General features: G+C 33.0%; 2 protein-coding genes across 2 annotated transcripts; both read right to left on the bottom strand.

The window, feature by feature from the left end:
* Positions 1 to 134: 134 nt before the first annotated feature.
* LOC132706414 (NADH-ubiquinone oxidoreductase 49 kDa subunit) lies at positions 135 to 4,095 on the bottom strand. The gene is made up of 6 exons (XM_060677744.1): positions 3,940 to 4,095; positions 3,591 to 3,813; positions 3,341 to 3,542; positions 2,688 to 3,289; positions 396 to 541; positions 135 to 336 (listed from the first exon to the last, which is right to left on the bottom strand). Exons 1-6 carry the CDS (start codon positions 4,023 to 4,025, stop codon positions 207 to 209), a joined length of 1,389 nt encoding a protein of 462 aa, XP_060533727.1. The 5' UTR covers positions 4,026 to 4,095; the 3' UTR covers positions 135 to 206.
* A 1,593-nt stretch (positions 4,096 to 5,688) lies between these two features.
* Positions 5,689 to 17,770, bottom strand: LOC132706463 (protein insensitive-like). Its single transcript, XM_060677811.1, has 9 exons — positions 17,566 to 17,770; positions 16,422 to 16,501; positions 13,457 to 13,588; positions 12,001 to 12,060; positions 11,866 to 11,946; positions 11,730 to 11,808; positions 9,779 to 9,927; positions 5,978 to 6,162; positions 5,689 to 5,921 (listed from the first exon to the last, which is right to left on the bottom strand). The coding sequence occupies exons 1-9, from the start codon at positions 17,768 to 17,770 to the stop codon at positions 5,771 to 5,773; spliced, it is 1,122 nt and encodes a 373-aa protein (XP_060533794.1). The 3' UTR covers positions 5,689 to 5,770.
* Positions 17,771 to 19,953: the final 2,183 nt, after the last annotated feature.

Genomic DNA, 19,953 nt, shown 5'->3' with positions numbered 1-19,953 from the left:
TAGAAAACAGAAGTTTGTTGTTAAAAATTTGTAAAAATAGTTTTGTAAAAATTAATCATGTCACGCAGGCTCAAGGGCATTTAATAGAATCACCTGTAAGTTATTTTAAAGCTAACAAATTAATTCTTAACATATTTACAGTTTTCTTTTAATTCTCGGGAATATTAATACAATCACAATAATAACTATATTAGGTGCGACACACATTATCGATCAACTTCGCCGAACACAATATCTAGAGTACCAATAATTGCAACGATATCTGCCAACATATGATTTTTCCCAACTTTATCTAGAGCCGCCAAATGGGCAAATCCTGGCGCCTTAATTTTGCATCTATTGAAAAAAAACGTAAGTTAAACCATAAAGGCAGAGAAATGCTTTAGATAAGATACCTGTAAGGTTTAGAACTTCCGTCCGACACCAAATAAACTCCAAATTCGCCTTTCGGCGCCTCGACCGCGGTATATGTGCTTCCTGGTGGCACCTGATACCCTTGAGTGAACAATTTAAAGTGATGAATCAGCGCTTCCATCGAGGTCTGCGAACAAAGTATATTATAGAAAAACCAAATTCATTCCACTAGGTGAGATAAGGTTTATCGGACACATGAACTTAGAGAAAGTTTTTACACCACCGAAGAGGTTGCCTAACTTTCCGACATATTCGACAAATTTATAATAAATTAGAAAACAAGGAGGCAATATAAAATATAACATGTTTATAACAAATGTCCCTGGGTACTATTAAAGTTCAAAGGTTATTCTGAATTTTCTCATTAGTTAGCTCCTGGGGGCGCTAGTTTCACCGCATTATTTAGATAAATCAAATCTAACAATAACAATATTGGTGATGATAATATAAAAATTTTCAAATCAAATATTGCAAAAAACGTCAGAAGCCGCGAATAGTCCTGGCAATAATAAAGAACTTTTATTTGTCATTCACAGACATTTAGCAGAGTGTATTTTAATATGTATATGGTGGACAATTCCAATATTAGGTTTGAAGATTTTTTTTGTTACATTGCCAAAATTATTATTCTTAAATATTATTTTTTATCGCTCTCCATACATTTTCACCTTTCAATGATTTATATAGAAAATTGAATACTACAATCTAGAAGCAGCGTCTGAATAAGTTTCGAATTCTTAATTTTAAGTAAAAAAAAAAACCTAAAACTTTCTCAATTCTTTAGAAAATTCAGAATAAAATTTAAACTTTGAACGCGCCCTATTTCTGAAACTGTATGTATGAGTTCTTTATGAATCACCCTGTAGAATAGCAATGTGTTTTTATTTTCTATTTGGCTAAATTGTAATGTAAATATGTGGAACATGCCCTTTTCTGAAAAAAAAAATACTTAACTAAAATTGATAAAAAATCAATAAACAAAATTTGAAAAAAAAATTCAAAAATATTAATATGGTCTTGAAAATTTACAGAATTCTTGGAGATAGGTATAAGATGTAGTTGTTATATGGTGTGCATAGATGTAGGAGAAAGTAACAATGTTTTTTCCTATGGCTCTCCCTACATATTCCTCTATATTTTGATTCTACCGTTAATAACACACTTTGTAAAACATAGACTAAGCCAAAACTTAATAGTTTTGTTTAAATATTTGGTATTGTGCAAAAAAAAAGTGAATGGCAAAGTTTTTTGAAAACTGTTGTGCACCATTTGGCTGAATTTTATCTAAAATATAAGTGTGTAGAGTTAATCAGGTCCAATACAAGGTGCCTCAAATATTGGCGAGAAACACAGAAACATTCTTATTTTACTATGTTCCTAATACCAAATGCTTCCTTCCTTTTATTATAAACTACTATTATCCAAGATGGTTTCATTTTTGTTTGAGTAAAAACAACAAACAAACTAACCAAAAGACGATTTAAGTGGAAAATACTATTATTTTAAGCAATTTTAGAATGGCCTAATTTGTATTTTCACATCAATGGCAATTATATAAATTAACTGGAACAATTATTCATTTATTAAACAGATATTAGCATTTCTGAGAAAAAAAATTAACCCTCATTTTTGTCAACACACATTTCTAGTCTATGTACAATGAGAGTGGTTATTATTAAAATTATAGATGGCAATCAATTTTTCTCTAGAAAAATTCATATAACACAAATATCAAATTGACACATAACAATAACTACTTTTGGATTGTTAGCGCCATCTAGTGCTTTAAATTGCAAGTTGTGTTCTCTTTTTTCTTTAATAATAACAATATGAAACAATTCATGGTTATAGTGCTATACTGTCTGAAAAGAACAAATTTGTTAATAAATAATTTTATCCTATTCCATAGGACATATTTATATTGATGTCAGGAAGGCGTAAAATAAAAGAAATATGGGCCCTCAATTAAAAAAAGAAATTGTACTTTGAAATTTTATTTCACCCTAATAATTGAGACGCCCCATATAGCGGTAACTAAGTGTATTAACTTAAGCAGTTTAATCTTAGTTTTATGCAATATTGTTGCTAAAAATAATAATTGTGCATCAAAGGAACTTTCAATTCATGCATTTTTTTTTGCAAAATGGAAAATATTTCAAAACTATTGAGTTTAACCTAGGTTACACCAAATGTCTTTAGAAAATAAGAATATATATGGGATTCCATAAGAAAAACATCACTATAATTCCTGCGAAGATAATCTCTATATTTACCTTCATCTCAGTTCGACTGGGAGGCGTTATTTTCGCGTCGTCTGTTTTGACCTCACCGGGAGGCATCTGATTCAAACACTGGTCGATTATGCGCAGAGATTGACGCATCTCTTCCATCCGGCACAAATATCGGTCGTAACAGTCACCCTTGGTACCGATGGGCACGTCGAAATCCACCAGATCATAAGCGTCATAGGGCTGAGACTTGCGCAAGTCCCATTTGATACCCGATCCTCTCAACATTACTCCGCTAAAACCGAGATTTAACGCGTCCTCGGCTGTCACCACCCCGACGTCCTCTGTCCTTTGAATCCAAATTCTATTCGAGGTCAACATATCTTCCACCTCGTCCAACCTTTCGCCAAATTTCGAGGCAAATTCGTAAATATCGTCCATCAGTCCCAAAGGTAAATCCAGAGCTACCCCTCCGGGTCTCACATAAGCGGCGTGCATACGAGCACCGGAAACTCTCTCGTAAAACTCCATCATCTTCTCTCGTTCCTCGAAGAGCCAAAAGAAAGGCGTGATGGCGCCAACGTCCAAAGCGTGGGTGCAAATACCCATGATGTGGTTCAAAATCCTAGTAAGTTCTCCAAACAACACTGAAATATAAATTAATCAATCTTCGACCTCCACGAAACAAATTATCGAACCTCTAATATATTTGGCCCTTAGAGGAACGTCAACATTGAGAAGCTTTTCTATGGCTAAACTAAAACATTGCTCATTGCACATCATGGAAACATAATCCAGGCGGTCAAAATATGGGAGGGCCTGTGTGTAAGTCTTGTACTCGATTAATTTCTCAGTACCCCGGTGTAATAGACCAATATGTGGATCAGACCTTTTCACAGTCTACAATTCTCTACTATTAATTTGTAACATAATGTGTTGTTCACAAACCTCCCCATCTAACTCGAGTACCAGTCGGAGCACGCCGTGAGCGGCTGGATGCTGAGGCCCAAAATTAAGGGTAATATTTTTTACTTCCTTTACAAGGAGCGGCTTCTTTGCGTTCCACGGCTGTGGAAGTATCCGCTTCGTCAGTTCATCGGGATACATCACCGGCCCGTTAAAAGATTTGAAATACTCCTCGTCCGCATACCATGTGGCGCTGACGGCCTTACTACAAAATCCAGTTTAGTATTATCATTTTCAATAACTTATAAAACACCACCGACAGCATAACCTGTACAATTATATAACATTATTCGACCCTTTTTACTGAATTTAACAAATCATGGTAATTTACCTTGTATGAAGACTAGCCACATTACCACTTAATTTACATTGCAAAAATTTTCTGGGTTTTATAACATTCTTGATTATGTTTGCCATATTAGCAGCTTCCCAAAACCACAGATCCAGTACCTAAAAAACCACAGTAATAAATACAAACAAAAATAGAAAGGCAGAGAAAGAAAGTTGAATGTCGGCAATAATATTACCATAGTTTATAAACAAATTTCTTAAAATCATGATTCAATAAAAAGCAAACACATCTAATAATTCAAATTCAAATGAATCTGAATTCGTCGTTCCAACTGTTGCGATTTAGGAACTATTCGTGCTTATGTTGACAACAAAAATTATTGAAAGGAACGATTGATTGAAATGATTCGGTCCTTTTCGCAAGTACGTTTGACAAAGCTAATAATTCATTAATCATTAATCATTGAAACAGTATATGCAGTTGAAAACGGACAGTGACGGTGACATATACACAAACCTCAAGTCATCTGTGCAACCCATCTAAAACCTTTAAAATGAAATCGAAACACGCGATCGCGCGCCTGGCGACATCAATGCCATAACAGTTGAGCTTTAAAATATCTGGGTTCGAAGTACATCGAATAGATGGCGCAGTGTGTAACTCGATTTCGGTGGTTTTTGCGCATCGAGCCATAACAGGCTCAAATTTAAAGCGAGTCCCAGAGAAGATTTATTCTACATATTCTTCCGTAGACCACGCGGATATTGAAATCAATAAGTTGATGGAGTAGATGTTAGATTTTTGTTGCTAAAGAAATGCAATCCCGTATTTAACTTCTGAAATCGAAATCAGATTTATAAAAATGACTGATGACTTTAATAAAAGTTATGTTTTGACTTGGACCTAAAACTTTAGGAGACTGCACGCAATGAAGTTGTTTTATTTGGAGATTTGTTTCCCACTTAAATGATGTTCTTTTGATAATTTATAGCACAATATGAAAAATGATTAGACTCCCTCCATGTTTCCTAATTAAAAATAATTAGTTTAAGGAGTGTTGTAGTTGTCGTATTTTTGTTTTTGAATTATCAATGCTTTCCTGTTGGACAAGTGAATGTTATATAATTATAAACAAAATAAATATAAAAATAATATTTATTATATTGCTTTTGCCATAAAACCTAAGGTGAGGAGATTTATAAAAGTTAAGTTATATAAACTAACCAAAAAGCTAACTTATAAAACCTTCGTAACCGATATAAAACTAAAACCAGTTGAAAATTATTACCACTCAAATCTCTGCTTTATTTAATTTACAATTATTCAACTGTTGTACTGTTGTTACATAGAATTTTAATAATTACAAAAGTTAAACCTGAAGTAACCAACACCAAAGCTTTCATAGATAAAGCAACTGAAATTTTCTCTTGCGTAAATACATGTTCCTTTTTTAAATTTATTTTCGCATTCTGTGTCAAATTTCACGCATAAAAAGTTGTTACAATTACAATGCTGTCAGTAAAGAAAACTAAATCCAGAGAATTGAAATTTTAATTTTAGTTGAATATGGATACAAAACGAGAACTTTTAAGCTTTGTTTAACTCAAAATATCCAGAGACACCTATTATAAGATCAAAAAGAAAAGAAAAGAAAAGAAAGAAAAGAAATTATTTTATTAAATGTGTATAAGGGTATTTATTTAATATATTATTTTTACTTAATGGTTCCGGTGAAATCCGGAGAGCCGAAATGTTACTCTCACTTTAAGGTCAAGTGTGATAAATTTAATTAAAAATATATTTGTCGAGAGCCTTTTATGTTGTATTTTTATCACAGACATACGTTGTTATCCTAACAACCGACTATTTTTTAACTTTTACATTTGAGCCGTTCTGATTTTTTATAAAGTTTGTTTTCGTCCGCACATTTTGAGGTGATAGCGCCCCTCACTTCCGATTTGTTCACGTTGCATTTCCTGCAGACAATCTCAATGATGTCCCCTACGATAAGCGGGTCCAATCTAAAACGAATATTGGCGTAGATTTTCATTAAAAATCGGATTTCGGTTCAACTTACTGTAGTTTCGCTTCCTTGGTATCTAGAAAGGCCGGGCTTGGTTTCCCAGTCAAAGAATGTGTCGCCATTACTTTGCGACTGAAGAACGCGCTGAGCAACCTTCTCGTAGCGCTGGTATATTTGCTCCAGTTAATTGTCGCGAATAAAGATTTCGAGACTTTTGTGCCGTTTTTGCCCAGTATAACCTAAAATTATTAAGCATGAAATAAAAATTTATATGTTGTAGTAGGAAACTCCACTAATAGATATTATTTACTTATTAACGAAAAATTCCCGTTATCATATGCACTATTATCATATATCATATCATATGCAAGATTCTTATGCCAAACTAAATAATCTTCAAGAAAAGTGAGGTTGGACTAATACCGTAAGGCATAAGCAAAACAGGTTAACACTTGGATTACCGCCCCAAAATCATTGAGGGGTTCACATAGGCCACACATAGCCTCCTAACACAATATCATATAATCGAAATGTTTGTTGTTTTTTTTGTTATTAAAACCTAGTGTATAAAAAATATACACGTGGCGTAGAGTTAAAAAAACATATTCTGCGCCATATGTATATCGTGATATACACGGTTAAGCAGGCTTATTCTTGTCTATCGGACTCATTGTGAACTTGTGAATAATGAATTTGGTGCAGTGCAGTTTATAAGTGACTTGTGTTGTTTGTATGGTGATTTGGTGTGATTCATAGAAATGGGATCGTATGAAAATGAACAGTCTAGATTGCAGACTATGGGAGGAAGAGTCTGATGGGGATCCTGAATATGAGTTGGAAAGCTCCAGTACCGAAGTAGTACTGCCATCCCAGGTAGGAAAAGTAAGTGGTTGTAAAACCCGCGATTTACCCATTTTCCGATACTGTTTTTTTTATTTAGAGTCTCGATATGAAGTAGAAACAGAAAATTTATTTGATGATGAGAACGACACTTTGCCAAAACGAGCTCGGAAAACGACTAGAGGTATTTACTTGAAAAAATAAAGGCAACATATAGGTTCCTATTTTCGTAAATAATTTTCAGATGATTCGATTCCATCAGAATCTCAGTTTGAAATAGAACATGAAAATTTGTCCGACGACGAGAGCAATAATTTTACGATTAACGATCGGGGAATAGTGGTTGGCAATACGCGAAATTTTACTTTTCAAGAAGATGTAGGCCTGACGCAGGAAGTATGAAATTTAAAAAATGAAAATGAATTCGCTTATTTTTGACTTTTTGTGGATGACGCGGTTGGAAACATTATTGTCGAACAAACCAATATATACGCAGACCAGATCATTATGCAAGGTATTACTGAAGAAACAATTGCCCCATCTTCGCGTGTAAACAAATGGAAGGAGACTAACGCGGACGAAATGTACTGTTTTTTGGGAATTTTGATATGGATGGGTTTGAATCAGAGCAGCTGGATATATATCCCGAAATAGATTTGAACTTTTACTAACGATGTGGCACTTCGCCGATAATGATTTATGTCAACCTGGAGATCGACTTCACAAAATTGAACCCATAGTAAACTCGCTGAACGAAAAATTCAAAAGGGTTGTGGTACCGGATGAAAATTTGTCCATTGACGAAACAAGGCGTCTCAAATTTCGTCAATATGTGAAAGGAAAGAGGCATTAATTTGACATAAAGCTTTTCAAGCTCTGTCTTTCTGGTGATTATACGTATCAATGCAAAATTTCTTGTGGCGCAGAAAAAACTGAAGGAATGTGTAACAAAAGTTGTTTTTGAATTAATGTCGGATTGTCTCGACAAAGGAGCGACCCTGTATACAGATAACTAACTGGGACACCAGGGTATAATTGGCAGAAAAGCTTTTATATAGAAAGATACACCTAATAGGAACACTATATAAAAATCGAAAAGGCATCTCCAAAGAAGTTTTCTTCACTAAACTAAAAAAGGTAAAGGTAAAGAGGCCAATGGCATCGAGCAAATCTTGTAGGAGTTTCTGGAAGAATTTGAGCTAAAAAGAAGCCTGACGCTCTGATTGACTATAATAAGGCAAAAAGTTTTATTGATGTTTCAGACCAGTTATCATCCTACTCTACATCCGTTAGACGCAGCGTCAAGTGGTATAAAAAGGTTGAATTTGAATTACTTACGGGCAAAAGTGTTGTAAGCATTATTTATACAAGAAAAACGAATAAAAAAGGCAGTATTATTGATTTCAAGGAGAAATTATGCTTGAAAATGTTGTCTAAGGGGGAAAAAAATACTGTTCCTGATCGCCCACCTGAACAGTTCCATAAATTTATCCAAGTAGGAAAAGAAAGCCGATGTGTTTTGTGCTATTAAACAAATAAAGAAACTAAACAAGTTAGCACTGAATGACAATTATGCATTGAAAAGTTTCTATGCTTAGACTGCTTTTTTGACAAACACAATGCTGTACCTAAAATGATTGAATTTATTGTTTTATCGTTTATTGTTCAAAGTGTTCGTGTGCGTGTTTTCTTTATTTCGATTATGTCTTTTTATATTTAGATATATGCTCAAACTCTCAACCGTGTTTTATTTCAAAATAATGTGCTAGCTAAACAATTAAATGATTGTATAAAAAAATGAAATTATTAAAAGTTAGCGCTAAAAACGCTTTGATATTCCCCTACGCCACGCCAAACTATATCTCATAAGAAAAGCACGTAAAGTGTGTTACTGTAGGATATACGCGGCACAATATTAGTAGTTACATGTATATACCATGTATATACACGTGGCACCCTAAGAAAAGTCACTGTGTATACTTAGAGATGCACATGGCAGTTTTAAATGAGCTGAAATGAAATGAAAGAGGATGAACCGGCTTTGATTAAATAAATTTTTGATCCTTACATTTTTTTTACTACGTATATGTATCAGAAGTACCGTTCAAAGGTTAAGTTGTGCTAAGTGACTAAAAGTTTTATTTATTTATCTCAAAAGCAACGAGAGAGTTTTATCGAACTTCTGGTCCTCGAAACTCAGCGCACACCCCATTAATTCGTCAAGTAGGTCACAGTTTAAGTCAACTTTCGAGTCTCTTATCTATAGGATAGTTAAAGTGGGAACGTCGTTGGTTGGTGTTGTGCCACAGTATACACACATTTCAGTCATCCCGGAGTTGTTGGCGGTCTAAATAATAGAATAAATTCGCAGAATTTGAAGTAGCTCTTGGAGAACGTATGTTTCATGAATCAAAAAGTTATATAATCCTAAAATCTAAGTTACTTCTGCAACACGCTAAATATGGGCCCATTCAAACCCAGAGTTTACTATGAAGAATATTATGTAACCGTGATTACAGTGCTTTGTAATGGTAATTTTTGACATCGATTATTGGATATTATAGGAGTTGAAATGTTAAGATTTTAAACGATCAAAGCCGAAGAAACCGATTATACTATTATTATTATTATTATTATTATTGTTATTATTATATTCAGCAAAGGAATTGAAACTAGAGAGCTTTTGGTGGACAAGATAAATGTCAAATTATGTGTCCCAAATAAGTCTTGAATTACGTCTAATGTTAATCTAATACTTATTTAATACAGTAAAACTATTTTTTCCATTCATGTTGCATTTACTTAATAATGTATTATCATAGTTCTGTGGTCGGTCAATGAAGGATCAAACTGCCATCTACATAAATTATAGTTATTCCTCATGGTTTGGTTATTTTTTTTAGGGCTAAGCTATTTTAGTGTTTATATATTTTCTGGATTCAGAAGATTTGTAATAAATAGTATTATAGTAGCCTGTGGAAGTTTCTTTGAAGTCTTTCGTGTGTAATTAAATACCTTGTCGCCTTCGTAATGATCCGTGCTGTCAATTTTAGTGACAGCTTTCAACTGATGTCGAGTATTTTTTCTTTGGGTTTTCGTTATATTTTCCACGAATCGCCAAAACTCTTGAGACACCTCATTGTCGTTGTCCTTTTCAAGCATCTCTGTAATAAAAGCCTTTATTATCCGTTGAAATTGTTTGCAGCCGAAAATACTGGGTGTCCCATTTTAGACAGAAAGATGCCGTTTTCGCGAGAGAGTGCTACTTTTTTGCGAAGCGAAATATGTTTTGAAAACTTACTAAAATTTGATAACTGTTTTTTATATAGCTTTGCGTACGTGTTGCTTTCAAATAGCAATTGAATGTCACACCAATGGACTACCTTGTATTTAATTTTCGACTTCTAAAATAATTATACCGTGAACGAGTTGCGAGAGTAAATACATTTATCGTTCTTGACATAAGTGTCAACTGTGTCAAAAAAGTAAGAGAAAGACTTGCGCATTACTATGGGGAAACATAACCTATAAGCGCTATTAGTTGTTCGACAAATAATGAACAGAACCTAACTTTTGAAGGTTTATTAAAGCAATATTTAAAGAATGTTTATGTTAAGATCCAAATATCATTGTTTTTCAGCTAAAGCTTCACGGACGTGTGCACTTTAAGTATCTGAGTAACAGCAAATATCTGCTAGAGTAACTTATAAGATATTTAAGGTTAAGATTTTTCACTTGAGATTAGTTCAACCTCTGGGTTTTTTCGTCTAAACTTCGATTACGTATTTTTAATAAGAGTAACTATACATCCATCAACATCATCATTTGTAATCATGCAAAATAATTTTATGAAGCGGAGTTTTATTTTATTAATTAAATTATAACTCGTTTGCCGTTATTATTTACTTCAGACTAAACAAAAGATACACTACGTTGCTTATTCATTAAACCTGTTGGAGGATTGTTGATTGTCCAAAGTATACATCAGCACACGACAAATGATCATGACTTGCCTGGCCGATTATAAACGGAGCAATAAAACAATAAAAAGCAAATTTAGCTTTAGCTAAAAATGTAACAACTATGAGCAAGGTAAAGATACAAAAAACAACTAGTTGACGTTTTCAGAGCAGTAAGATAAAACTTTTTTCCGATAATTTACCCTTTAGATTTTAGATTTTGTCACTGTGGAAAACAATTATAGAAACAACTTAGGACAGCGTAATCATGGTAGTAGTACAACTCAAACTATTGTGACTATTGTGTTTCAATTTTCCTGGACCGGTTTGATTTATTGGCCCAAAATTGCTTACGATTATTACAGTCATGATCAATTATCGTGTGTCGGACTATACCAGAGAAACTTAGGAAAAATTACAAATAACAAGAATTTATAATTACTAGAAGGCATAATATCAAGAGTATTTAATAATCTACCAAATGAATTTAAAATGTTAAATAATACGCTTTCACGGCGCACAATAACAACAACACTATACTTTAACACAATAACTTTATTAGAGGCGTTAGTGTTCAACTAATATGAAATATCTGTATAAAAAGAGTATTTACTTAATTCAACAAAGACATTTATTACTATTATTATTATTATTATTATTATTATTATTATACTACGGATGCAGGAGGAATCCAGAAGATATGTAAATAGTATTGCAGTATCTGTAACTTTTTTGAAAAACAAAAATTGTTTAACGTTACAGCCTAAACATTCAAAGTCAAAGTCAAAGTCAAAATAATTTCAAAGAAATTTAAATTTTCTTGGTACTTACTTTAATCCACTTTCCCATTCCCTAGCGAGCCTTAGTTTTAAATTAAAAAAAAAATAAAAACAATGAATTTATGTCATTGGAACGCTTAACCACACTTTTATTTTCTTCCAGTTCAAAGATTTGACTTTTCAAAAATATAGCCCCTGCGTAATTATCACACATGAAGGAAAACTCACCTTTATAAATATTCTTAAAAACGATCAACTTTTTTCTGTCCTCTTGCAATTCAGAACTGAAGTTTTCATCGATTTCATCCTGCAACGAAAACGCGTCACTTTAATGTTTAACAAATTTTGAACAGACATTTTCAACCTGATCGGAGTTATTTCCCCATCTCAACGACTCCGGAGTGTTCTCACTCGGAGTAGCCGATCGACTTTGCGACTCCTTTTCCTAAAAATAGCCTGGGTTTAGTGCCGCTTAGTATGCGAATAAATCAAAATTAACCTGATCCGAGTTCTTGTCCCAAACCGCAGACCTGGAAACTTCCTTGTCTTCCATCTTCGTCTAAAACATATTGTTTTTGTACATTTCATTGGATCCTATAGGCTATTTCAGAAAAGCGTAGAGTAATAAATTTCGCATGGTAATACTTGGTTCAAACAGGTTAAGCTTAATTTGAGCTCAACCTATTTATAGACTATGTCGATAAAAATAGAAAATTCTCAATATGTTAAGTTTCTTTTAACAAAATGAAATGCTTCGTTTGGTTGTTTCAATTTTTTTAACAACGATAATAATAATAATAGTCATTATTGAGATATTTTAAATTATTGCACAAGATTTAGACAAAATTACTTAATACAAACTAAGTTACACACCTCAAACAGCGAAGTCTAGCTTAAGATCATGATCTCAGCTCCTCAACATTAACCGAATTTTACAATAATGAAACAACAATCCAAAATAATAATAAGAGTCTAACAATTAATTATTGGTAAAATATTAATTTGTTTAGGACAGAGATTTTTGTAATTCCAGTAAATGAACCTTAAATTTTTTCCTAACTACTAGAACTGCTTCAAATATTTAAAATATTTATTATAATAATATAATATAATATATAAATAATTATAAACGAACCCTGTGAAAATCTTGAGATTTTATTAATTAAATTCGCCAAAACGGCACCACCTATTCGGGGCACCCTGAGGCGCATCTGTCAAACTGATTGATTAGTATATCATCTCCTCAGTCTGCGGTTAAATTTTGGTTGCAATACCAGGATCAATTTCTGCCTAAACTATGCAAAATTCGAATAGGAATTTCTTAAGAAAATGACCTTTATTTTAATCAAGGATTCCAAAAATGGCGATATATACAGGGTGTTCCATTTAAAATAACAAAGTTGATATCGAGAGGACACTCTTGGGACACCTCGTATCAACAGAATTATAATATTTTAAATCCTCAGGAGAGTCCAAGAAAATTTTGTGCTAAATTTTGTGCTAAAACTATGAGTTTCCAGATCGCATAGTGGATCGTTTTATTTGGTACACGGTGTACCTGCATCTAGAGGAAAATAAATATCCATTTTACACTGCTGTTCGAGGCAAGGTTGGGTGCCAAACGCTTGGCTACTTTCAACACAAAAACATTAGACTACCATCGAAACTGTTTCTTAGCATGACCTTCATTTTGAAGTTGGCTCACAAAAAAACAATTAGTAAGCAAACTATCCCTATGGAAATTTTATTGCCCGAATTAAAAAACAAAATTAGACGCAATAACATAAACCGAAAAATGTGGATTAGTACCAAAGAGCACTTGGAGAGAATCAAAATGGAAAATATTTGTAAAAAAATCAATACCAAATAATTTTGACCACTATGTAGTCACTTTACTCAATGAGGTTTTATTATACCATGCCTTTCTGAAATAGACTATAACTTAACTGACTAACCTGGGGTGTTATATTTCCCCAACTTTGGGACTCCGAAATACTTTTGTCTGTGCTAATTTCCTGTTTGTCGTCTCTGCTAAGACCAGTAGACTCTAGCTGATTGCGTTCCGCTCCACTGGGTTGCTTTTGTATCTGGAGAACATATTTTATAATTAACACAATGGTCAAGTACTCTAACTATTTGCTTAACAATTTTGTTTTACATTAAGTAACTAAATTGTATTTAACAACAGTTACATCAAAATTGGCATTCGCAGTACACGTAAACAAAGACACTTGTTTGGATAGAAATGAGAGAAATTTTACCGAGCCCGTCAAATCTTTCTATCGATTTTTCGGTTTCAATGTAAAAAAAATATAATATTTTCAAAATCTTTACAGAAGGCAATATTAACCTGAAGCTTGAATGAAAGCAAATATTAAGAAACTTTACCGTTTGTTAAGAAAATTTTTAATAAAACAAAAAGTAGAAACGTGTTTATTTCTACCTAACAAGCAAAAGCGCAACTGAAATAATGATGATATCCCGAAACATAACCTAAAAATCTAGCTTAATATCTCTCTTTAACTCTAACTCTCTCTCTACCTCTAATAAAAAGGTCAAGACAATAGAAAAAGACTGAAATTAATAATTATAGTTAATGGAGCAATAACGTTTTTTTTTAATTTTCAAATATTTGTTCCTGGTGTGTACAGAAAGAATGTTACTATGTCTAGAGTTAATAGGGGAAACCAGAGAATTTGGTCTATTTAATAGGTCAGAGCAATCAAACAAGTTATTTAAAATTTTAAATAAAGACAAAGGTATAATAATATCGTATACGAAAAGCTTGTGGGGGATATACCCGTTCTCACTTATAAAAAAAATTTAACGACGTGTGAGTTATATAATTTTTTATCACATTTGTATTTTTGAAGTTTCCAGTGCATACGATAAATTCATAACTTTTTGAGGTTTCTGCTGGTATGATCTGTTCATAGATATAAGAAAGTGACCAATTGCTTTTGAATAAGATTATCCAAGGGTGGTCATTAACATACAATGCAACAAGATTATTACGAATTGCGATATTGCGAATTTAAAGTCAGGTAAAAATAAAAAATAATTTTATACCTGCCTGCGTTTAATATTCTTTGGTCTGTCTGGTATACTACTTAGTTTAAGTTTATTAGTAATCATTCTTATTTCGTGTGTAATACAGCGTGTGTTGAATCGTGTGCGAATTATGCAAAATATGTGCGAGTCAAGTGTATCTCAGGAGATGCTCCCTCCCAAATGTATAAAACACTATTCTATTGAGACGAAGGAAGTTATAAACAATGTTTATTTGACTCTCATTGAATGTGGTGCCGGCAAGCAAGCATCTTTAGAAGAAACGGCCACATTGACGAAAATTCCAACATCAACTGTATGGAAAATTGTGAATAATCCCATTTCAGCGAGGAAAAAAAGAAGCGATGCTGACATTTTCTCGAGTGTAGATGAAAGTGATCAAGATATAATACGGCATACATTTACCAATAATACGAGGAACAAAGCGTGCCTGCATTAGATACCTTAATTAGGAGGCTTGAAAAAGATGAAACTGGTGTTAAAAGTGGCAGAACCTATGTTCAACACATGGGTTTTAGATTTAAAAAAATTGACAAAAATGGAATCTTTTAGAATTCGGAAATGGTGACTGCAATATCTAGAAAAAATTAGGATTTCTAGAGAACAACAAAGGCAAATTATTTACTTGGATGAAACCTGGTTCGACACTTATGATACCGCAGAAAAGGGTTGGGTCGACTCAACTGATAAGTGTAAAAAAAGCGCCATCAAAAGTAGGTAAAGGAATAACTATTTTAGATTTTGGATCTAAAGATGGTGGGATTCCAAATGGACTTTCTCTGTCTGCGAAAAATATTAAAGATTCTTCTCTGGATAACCATGAAGACACCACCGCTGATTTATTTGAAAGTAGGTTTAAAAACTATTTCCAAACATTCCTCCTAATAGCGTAATTGTAATGGACAATGCCAGTTATCACAGTAGACAGTTGACTAAAACTCCTTCCTCATGTGACACAAAAGCAGCAATCCAAAACACAGAACAATCGTATATCCATATTGCAAATAATATAGAACAAATAATAATTAGAACAGGCGATGATGGCGATAGTGATACTGATATATTATGTGAATAATTTTAAGTAATAAATCTTTCCTAACAAAACCCCAAATAATTAAATTCTAATCAATTACGGACCTGTTGGGCCAGCTTGCCCGGGTTTTTCCTTAATTCGTATCAGTTAGTCACTTTCTTATATCTATGAACAGACTTTACCTTATAAACATGAGGAACAAAGGATAATTACGAGTTTTATCAAAAAAATTCATGTCATATTTCACAGCTCCACTCAAATTATCATTTTGAGGCCAATTGTTGATATGCTTCACACTTCGCTGGAGAGTAAGACAATTTAAATTAAAAAAAAAATTACATCTTCCGCATATATCAAAAAACCACCAATGTCATTAACGAAAATGTTGAATAATAATGGTCATAATGTTGAGCCTTGAGGAACACCCCAGGAAGCAATGTATTCATCGGAAGTGTGACCATAAAGGTAGACGTGCAAATTAAGAACTTCATAAAATGTTGATATGAAATGTATTAAGCGTCTTCAACACACTGTTTTGCTTGTAAATTTTCTAAATGAAAACGGCATACTAACAGAAAAAGGGAGGGCCCTATTACTACCCCAAATTTGTGTGTTTGTATAATTTGGATAACTATAATAACAATGGTTGAAAATATGACACCCTGTATCTCAAAAGTTATAACGCTCGGGACAGGATCATATCAAGGTCCCTTCTTAAAATGTTATCACAAATCACCCACCTAAATATTTGCCTTTAATTAGAAAACACCCTGTATAAATATTTTAGTACCTTTTTTTTAAAGTAAGTTGATACTTACCTGTTTACTTATGGCGAGGCGTAACTGGTAATAGGCAAATTTCAATTTCAATAACTTTTGCTCGACTTCAATTAGGTCATCTGAAAATGTCAAATAAACTAAAATTACATTGGGAACCATATTGATCAGGTATTTCCCGCATCTTTCTCCTTTCCGGACAGTTTTCGCAATCGAAATTCAATCGCCAACATCAATTATAGAATACTACCATAGAACAGGTATAACGGCCATAATTCTATAATACGCAAAAGTAATTGGCTTGCTTTAGATATTTAAGGAACCCTATTCTAGATAATTGTGTGCAAAGAAAAAATTAAAGCTTCTGCCTTCGACAGTGCTAAACCACAATTCCGTAACTTTTAACTTTTGTTGCAATTTATCGTCAAATTGCACAAAAACATTCCGTTCCTTTTGTGATTCATTCAAATATCAATCAAATAATTAATAAATTTATTTTTCGGTTTCCAATAACGCCAGTTTTGCTCTTCATCAAGTACCAGCAAAACATAGAAGGTGTGTCCGATTTATTATTTATTTAGTTACCATGGCAACTGAGTGAAACTCTAACCTGAAAATTATTTCAGTTTTGCGAATACTAGGAAATCGAAGTCCATCTTACGTAAGCAGTCCACAACATTTTGCGCACAAAGATCGTATGATTTCGACGATTCTGTAGAAGAACTGGCGCTTATTCTTGAAGACTATGGGTTCAGTATGCCAAAAAAGACCTACGAAGACTACAAGGACAGCGTTTTCACAGTTTTATCAAACTTCACAGCCACGCAGTTGAAAGAATATTTTTTTGAAATGTATGATAGCAATTCTCTGACATAAAATTTGCGAATGAAAGAGCTGCGAAAACTCCTAAGCATCGCAAACTACAAGAAGGTAGGTGTCTAAAGAATATAGAAGACATCCTAGCTTTGTAACTGAAATGTATCAAAATTATCATGTAAACAATTGAAAACCAGACTGTCAAAAATGTCCATTAAAATTAATCCGTTGCCATAGTGATCAGTCAAAAAACCCTGTTTTGATTTCTATAAAATTAAAAGTTTAAAATTTTTCATTGAATTTCGTTCGTTTTTTTAATTAAAGTTGCTGTTGTCTGAGACTAAATTCTGCTCAAAATAGTATCCCTTACCTGACTGAAACACGATTTGAGCTTCCGCCGAAATGCCTCCAATTCTATATTTCACGATGTTCTCACTTAAGCCAGGGACGGACTCAAACTCGTTCTCCTGGCAAATCTCGAAATCGTATCCATCAAACGCCCCATTGAAAAATAGCAGATAGTACGCGGACTGGGTTTTCTTAGTCCTTCTTAAATCGTCAGGCGACTTATCCATCGTCGCACAAAATTAACCAAATCGGGACTAGTAAATTTCCGATATATACGCGTACAGTACAATTATAGAACATTAATATTACCGGGATTTACCTATTTACCCCTTAATGATCACATCTTAGCTGATTGTTAAACTCGCATTAAATGGTGCCTGTGAATCAAAGGGTGAAAGGACCTTTACGGCTTTTGGGGATTAAAGGAAATTGAAACTATGTTATAAACGTTTCTGAGCAATTAGTTTCAATTATAGGTCAAATATCGCCAAAAATAATTAAAGAAGTACAAACATCACCGAATGATAAAATTAAATATGTAGCCAGTTATTGTTGTAGAAATAGTTATAACTTTAATTAATCAAATTTTTGTTACTGGTCGTATAAGGCTGTCATGTACAGTCGGTCAAAAATGTCTCAGTACACATAGTATTTTTTCAGTTTTCTTTTAGTTTCTTCTTTCACTTTCATTTATTTTTTTTTTATCTTATTAAGAGTAATAGAAATAAAATGAAAACCTTTTGAGACCCTTTATGTGAACGATAAAAAATAATGCAGTTTTAGAAGCATTAAACTATGTCAAATAAGTCTCTATACACTTTAATCAATCACTATTTAGAACTGCAGGTAGAATCCTTAATTATCAATATTTAAGCAAGTCAGCTTATATCAAATTTCGCTTAAACAAACAACGCCACTTTTAAGTCAGTGGTTTTGAAGTGAAAGCAAAATGAGCGCTAAAAATTACGAAATTCCAATTGCGCTTCGAAAAATCGTAGTAGATTTATAGAAAGAGAAAAAATCCTTTAGAGATATGGGTAGAATAATTAAAAAAAACACATTCAACTGTACACTATGTAATAAATCAATACAAATCCACCGGATTGCTTGTGAATAATTTTTAAGAGCCATATTTAAGATTCATAAATCTCAGATGTGGGTTGGTCCGCCTTGCATTTAAAATAGTTGAGTTCATCATAATAACTCTTACATTTAGAGGAACATAAATGCTATTAAGTCTTTGAATATTCAAAAAGAATATTTGTTTGATGGTATTAGGAAAGGCTTTCCTAAACCTCAATCATTGGACTTTCAATCACTCCACTTTTCTTTTTGGATACATTCACTTTTCTGTTATTAACATGAGGCTGGAATGTATTTTTCTTTTGTAATTTGAAATCTATTTCTTCCACAATACAATATAATAGAATTACTCAAAACGATAGCTTATTGTTAACATTCTGACCTGCATATTGGTCAGAATACATAATAAGTCGTTCGGTTTTAATGAAATACTCTATATAAAATAAAATGCTGGAATTGAGGACTTCTGCAAATAATGTTGATAGAATTGGATCGCAAATAATTAAGTTTTGTCATTCCAAATTTTGGTAAATTCAGTCACACATAATTATAGTCGGAACGTCTATTTTATAGAAAGCTAAGCTTAACTCTTTTTGAACTTAAACATTTTCTCTGGCTTTAATAATTAATGCGACGTATTCATTCCAGACATAAATACAGAGTGATTTTTATAGAACTTCTGGATACCTCCTGCGTCGGTTTTTGTTGACTCGAATCAGCTAACGTCTCGCCAATCATGCTGTTGGTTTCTTCAGAGCTTGGCTGAAATTGACTCAACAAAATCCAACGCAGGATAAATACAGAAGTTTTATAAAAAGTATTACAGTAGCCTGTGGAAGTTTCTTTGAAGAATATAGTGATTCAAAAAAGGGAAGTTCAGGAATATGAAAGCTGCTAGTTTACAAGAAGGAGTGAAAGATTTTTTAGCTTATTTTAAACTAGCATTTTCAATGTTATCCCACAATGTTAGGCTGCCGTGATGACCACCAGTGTTGCTGAGGCTAATATTTCAAGCCGATGAAAAAGTCAAAATTGAAATTCTCATTAAAAAGTTCGATGGAAATTTTATCGCCAAGCACCTGATAAGTTGATACCATCCAACTGATGGAGTTTGGGAAATTCTATTTACATTAATAAATTTAAAAATTTATTATTTGCTCATGATTTTTGTATATTACTTTCATATTAACGGCTTTTCGAGAAATCGATGTCAATCAAAACACAAAAATTCCATTACAAACTATATTTAGTTATGGGTTATGCCATTGCGAGTTATAATTTTTCCATATCCAAATTTCCGTTGTAATACTTCATTTAATTAACTATT

This window comes from Cylas formicarius, unplaced genomic scaffold (genome assembly GCF_029955315.1).
Source record: "Cylas formicarius isolate icCylForm1 unplaced genomic scaffold, icCylForm1.1 PGA_scaffold_8__14_contigs__length_24414737, whole genome shotgun sequence".
NCBI lineage: Eukaryota > Metazoa > Arthropoda > Insecta > Coleoptera > Brentidae > Cylas > Cylas formicarius.
The sequence above is the reverse complement of the archived record's forward strand: the minus strand, read 5'-3'. Positions and strand labels throughout refer to the sequence as shown.